The sequence below is a fragment of the Parasteatoda tepidariorum genome, chromosome 4 (assembly GCF_982258835.1).
Source record: "Parasteatoda tepidariorum strain Cologne lab strain chromosome 4, Ptep-v5.0, whole genome shotgun sequence".
Lineage (NCBI taxonomy): Eukaryota > Metazoa > Arthropoda > Arachnida > Araneae > Theridiidae > Parasteatoda > Parasteatoda tepidariorum.
Window position 1 is genome coordinate 10518991 of NC_141758.1, and position 6000 is coordinate 10524990.

Genomic DNA, 6000 nt, shown 5'->3' on the forward strand with positions numbered 1-6000 from the left:
AATATGACCAATACATATTTTTTTAAGTTTAAGTGTCCCTTGATGTTCATGGCTAATGTTTACTTCTTTAGTGATATCATCCATTAAATGGAAAATTATTTTACCCGATGCCAATGGAAGTTTAAATCTTTCTAGTCACTTTCATCACATAATTTAAATTTTATCAACCTTGACAGATATATACACAAAAAATTCTGCTAAATTGCGGAGAAAAAATATTGGGAATATTTTAAAATATGTAACCAAGAATGTTACTTACGGATGTTCCCAAACGATTTTTATGAGAGGCGGGGACGATTTCCATTTCCCCATTATCACCTAAGGGTAATAGTTCTAGGTCTGTTGGGATTTTAAATTCTGATTCCATCTGTAAAAGTTAGATAGACAAATAAAAAAAAAAACTTAGTTATAAAAATCATGAAATACATTAAAAATAGATATCATTCGACCTTCAAAAGTAAATTTTTTTTTAAAAAAAAAGTACTCAAAGGTAGGAAAAAAGTAAGACTTTGAAAATGACAAACACTGTATGATTATTTATCTAATTGTAATGATTTCAATAAAACTATTACCTTTAATAAATAACACCACTAATAAGACATAAAATAACAAAAGTAAATTTTTGTAGTCTTTAACACACGAATTTGACTGACGTGTCACACCGGTTAGTAATTCTTTGTTTACACTAACACACTCTCCCAGTGTTTTCTTTTTTCGAGTTTCAGTTCAGCAATAAATGATTGATTGATTAAATCAGGTTTGAAGTTTATATGAAACTAACGTAGATCATTTATGATCCAAAAAAAAACCCCAACCAAACAGCTATTCACACTGGAAGTAAAAAATCGATACGCCATCTGGGGAGTAGACCGGTTCCATGTCTTGGCCTTACCCTTTCCCCCTCTTGTTTAGGAATGTGCAACAATATTTTACCTATTTTTAACATTTTTCATGTTTAATTGCCGCAAACTTTTTTTAAAACTTCCCCGCCGCTTTCTTTTAGAGCTATGTTCAATGAATTGTAGTTTTCGGATTCATATAGTTTCATAACATAAAAGTTTTTAGTCTAGTTTTTAAAAATCAAAAGAGAAACTGCCATACTTCCTTCTCCCATGACTCTCCACAAGCTAATGATAGAAGCATGCGAAGTGCTTCCCTACGTAAAGAGTTCGGCTCTCTCCAGCAATAGCAAATTTCGATCGCAAATCGCAAGAGAAACTGATCAGTTTCTCGCGGATGGCGTATTCAATCTATACAACAACAATACATAACAACATATAACAACAAAAATCTCGAGTTCTTGACCTGCTCTTTCTTTCGATTAGAAAATATAATTTCTAAACTCAAATCTATTGTATTTTATAAGATACTAATGATACTAAGTAATTCTGGTGAGTTTAAGTGAATATATGTTTTAGTTATTTATGGATAGTTGACCACGTAAAGCTATATAGCTTTATATATTCTATAACCGTTGTTGAACAACCGATCCAAATTTTGAGTTTACGACGACTAATCTTAAACTCCACAGACTTGTAATTTTGAACCCAATCCAGAAGACAAGGGAACTCTTAAATCAAGTATCGGGGGAAATTTGTCTTTATAAAAGACTTTTTATTGAACTTACCCGCATTCGCGTTACAGTAAGACCACGAAAACCTGCCACTATTAGTCTGAAAATAAAGGGACTCTAACCCATGATCCGTCTACCACTAAGTATATTTCACTTCTTTATAGCTTTATATAAGCACAGATGGTGCTAGGGGTTAAAATTTGTCGTAAGACTTCTGGGCTACTACTTCCGATTGATGCCTAAGCTTGAAAAAGGCGTCATTCAATATTACTATATTTGTAGTGTTTTCAATATAATGCGTTCTTTCAATTTAAATTTCAACGAAACAAACAACGAATGAATCCGGAAGAATCCGCAAGCCACCCAAAAAATAACAAACGGCGCTATTTTACACAAATATAGTCAAATAAGAGAGCAAATTTAAGGCAGAGTGCGCGTTTCTTGATTTTCAGTGACGCCATCTATGGTCAAGAATTTGACTTCTTCCACACCATATGTCGCACCCGTTTATAGAGCGGACCCATTCATTCATCCACAGATGGTAATTTTGACCTGAATCAGAGAACGATCGATCTCCAATCCAGTACCCCCAGAGGTTTTGATTCGCTATGGGAACATGGAGGACTTTTGCGACTCGACAGATTTAACGTGCATCAGTCACTTTACTTCACGGGGAGTCTTCAGCCGGTGGGGTTCGAACCAACGAACTCTCGGACATGGGCCCAGCGCACTAGCGACCAGGCTATCCCGGCATAACGTAAGGTGGGGATACACCAGAAGTTTTCTAAATCTCTTCTTGTTTTTGGAAGCTTGTTATTGCTTACATTCAGAGAACCATCCATAGATGCATAGTTAAAAAAAGTGGCATAGTTGCTAGATTTAGAAAAAACTCGCTTTTTAGGCAGTCCCGATTTGGCCTTATTTCACTTGTTTATTACTGTTTGCTTTGGTTGCAAGCCTTCATTCTTTAGTGTTAGCATATTGCTCTAGCAGTGAGATTAAGTTCATTTTACAAATTATCATTCAGGTTTAAATTTCGAAGTTGGTATATTCTTGACAAGGTAAGAAGTGCTTTGCAACGATTCTTTTTTTTTCAAATGACGCTACTTGCGTCCTGAAATGGCAGGTCTTCAAAGAATGATTGTCATAACGATTCTTTTATGGATGGGTGATCGTGTGAAGCTAAGGGTGGTGGCGCTAGTGGTAAAATTGCTCTTTCAAGACTTCCGGGTTACTGATTCCGATATATTTTTACACCGCAGATTGAAAAAACGCGCCATCATATTATTGCATCATATCATTTGTAGTATTTCACATGCACCGAGTTCTTTCTTTCAGCCTTTAAACTTCAGCATTATCATATTAATATTATAATCATTAGAATATTTTCCAATTAGGCTAACTTAAAAAGATATTTTTAAAGATATTTTTGGCGACATTTTATTCGAATGTTAGCCAAATAAGGGATAAAATACAAAACATGGCAAACCTTAAGAATTATTCACAGTGAGATATTAACTTCCCAAAATTTTTTTGGCCTTACAACCTCTGAGAATCAATACATTTCTGAAAGCTCTTATGAATGGCACAATTATGTTTAGATTTGAACCCAAATTACAATAACAAAACTGCATAGAATATTAGGCTTGTTCACACATCACCTCGTAGTCATAACATAAGCGGAGGGATACACCGGAAATTTTCTAAATTTCTTCCGGTTTAAGGACAGTTGTTATTGTTTACATTAGACCACCCATCCATTGAGCATGAATAATAAATAAGGTAACAAATACACGCTTACAAGAAATACTACTCAAGAGAGTGTCAAAAAACAGTGATCCCATTCTGAGCCAAAAAGGCTTCAAAATGGATGGTGTTTTCTACATTAGGCAACTCCATACCGCCTATACTTCCGGGTTACTGTTTCCCGTGTATTTTAAAGCCATTTGGCTCACAATATAATTTGATAACAATTAATATAATTTTTATATTGTTAATATGATTTTTTAATCTAATAATTGATATAATAATTAATATATTTAAAAATATAATTTTGTTTCTTAAACTCTTTTTGCGGTAAAACAAGATAAATTTAAAAGTTGTTTCATATTAAAATAGGAGTGCCATATTTTTTTCAAATATTCATGCATAGCCAGAAATATGAATTGAAAATTTTGAAAAAATTCCTGTTTAGTTCAAAACACCAATAAACAGTCCAAACCAAATAAGGGATGGGCATTTTGCAAATTTTTTATACTTTTTTCGCAACGCGGTTTAAATTTGAAACCCGTTTCATTTCAAAATATGGAGGTTATATTTTCACTAAGACTCATATAATTCATTGAAACATAAAAGGAAAAAATTTAGAATATTCCAAACACGCAAAGTTAAAATTACAATAAGTGCAAAGACTTTTCAAATTTTTAAAAACCTTTTTGCAGACAGGAATTCATTTGAAACTAGTTTCATATTAAAATACGAGCTTCAGAGTTTCCAAAAATAACCATACAGGTCTACATTCAAAAAGTAATGTTTGTCTATAGAAAGAACTCCCCTCGCCAGAAATTCTAAGGTTTTCTGCTGCTATGGAAACAAGAAATATCGCATTTCAAAGAGGAGAGCTTCTGTCTTCGCTGATTTCCTTTCTCCATCGACTCGAGCCAAAACCTGTCTTAAATGATAACCCAACACCCCTACTTGAAACAGTTTAACCTCGTTACCATAGTCACCACCACTGCTTCAGACGAATGGTGGGGGGAGTTCCTTACATAGACGAACTATACATGTAACACTCAAAAATGATAACAGCTCATTCATTTTATTTATTAATTGTTTCTAATATTTTTTTTTTTAAATTTAATTTCGTAATCTGATTAAATAAATAAAATTTGGATTTTGGAAAAGATTTTTTTCAATGGCGGTATGTTGGAAAGCTTAAATTCTAAATTATCATAATAATAGTAAAACTTTTCTAAAATAAGGTCTGTTCACATTTTTCGTAAATGCAACATCGGCGGAGGGATGCATAGGAAATTTTTTAGGGTTTTAAAATCCTATTGTTGTTATTTACTTTTTTCTTTATCATCCATAAAGTAATTAGAGTTACAATTTTTTTTGTGGGGTTTTTGAGGATAAGAAAATTCAAAACAGTCTTGTACAGATAGACAGGTAAAGGCGGGGGGGGGGTGAGGTACGGCGCCAGGCACCAAACTGTAATAAGATATCCAATTAACCACAAAGGAGACTAAAACTTATTACTACTTGTTCTTGTGAAACATTTTCTTACGGAAAAAGTTTGAGAAAGTTGAGTTTTTAATAGGTAAAAGAAACTCAGGAGAGAAAACGTTCACCTACTAATAACGTGACCCAAGTTCGAAACTCAGCGGGTTGATACAAATTTTGATCCCTTCTCGTAACGATCACAGGGCAATCCTCAATGGTAAACAGATCATGGGTTATAATCTCCTTGCTTGCGTGCTAACCGTGAAAGGTTTTCGAGGTTTTTCTCTTTATGTACCGCAAATGCGAGTTAGTTCCACCAAAAAGTCCGCCACGAAGACAAATTTCTCTCAATATTTGATCCAGGAAATCCCTTTCTTCCGGATTGGGTTAATTAATTATACGGAATTGAATATTGGTAGTCGTAAACCCAAAATTGGGTCGGCTGCTTAACGACGGTTATAAAATAAAATAAAACTGGTATAAATTTGAGAAAGTTGGGTATTTAATGGGTTAAAATAACGCAGGGTACAGGGAAAGTTGGCTTCCCAATGTGGTGAGCCAGGTTCGAATGACTGGTTGATATGAAGTCTACTCCCGACTCGCACCGACCACAGTGCTATCATTTGTGGTAGACGGATCATGGGTTAGAATCCCTTTGCCAGCGAACTAACCATTAGATTTTCGTGGTTTTCTCTTCTTGTACCGCAAATGAGTGTTAGTTTCTCCTAGAAGCAGGCTGAAAGTCTATATATTTGAAGACGGAAAAGAGTAGAAACTGGTATCAAATATATTTGATTTTTATCATTTTTTCGGGAATAATAAAGCCTCCATAACTACCAGTTTTTGTTTTTTAACAAATAAAGTTTATATCTTAAATTGCTCTCTCTCTTTGGGTAATGAAATTATAGCAATAATTTATTTATTGTTAAGAATAGATTTACTCGTCCCGAAATTTATCTGTTGTTGAAAAAAAAATCTACTACCAGTGTTTTTTTCTTTTCCGTCCCGCCTTCAAGCCTGCCGCGGAGACGAATTTCTCTCAATATTTGATCCAGGAGTTCCCTTCTCTTCTGGATTGGGGTCACAATTACAAGGCTACGAAGTTGAAAAATGGAAGTCGTAAACCCAAAATTAGGTCGGCTATTCAACGACGGTTTTAAATTAAAATATGATATTTCAGATATTTATGATTTTCTTCTATTATA

The 6000-nt window shown here is 34.0% G+C and overlaps 1 protein-coding gene across 1 annotated transcript in view; it reads right to left on the reverse strand.

Annotated features, from left to right (window-relative positions):
* The window catches only part of tst (superkiller complex helicase subunit twister), a 37073-nt gene extending 36240 nt beyond the window's left edge, over positions 1–833 (reverse strand). The window contains exons 1-2 of the mRNA XM_043050844.3: positions 573–833; positions 260–367 (exon numbers count right to left, since the gene is read on the reverse strand). Coding sequence (XP_042906778.2) covers positions 260–367 — 108 coding nt within the window. The 5' untranslated portion in view covers positions 573–833. The remainder of the gene's footprint in view (positions 1–259; positions 368–572) is intronic.
* Positions 834–6000: the final 5167 nt, after the last annotated feature.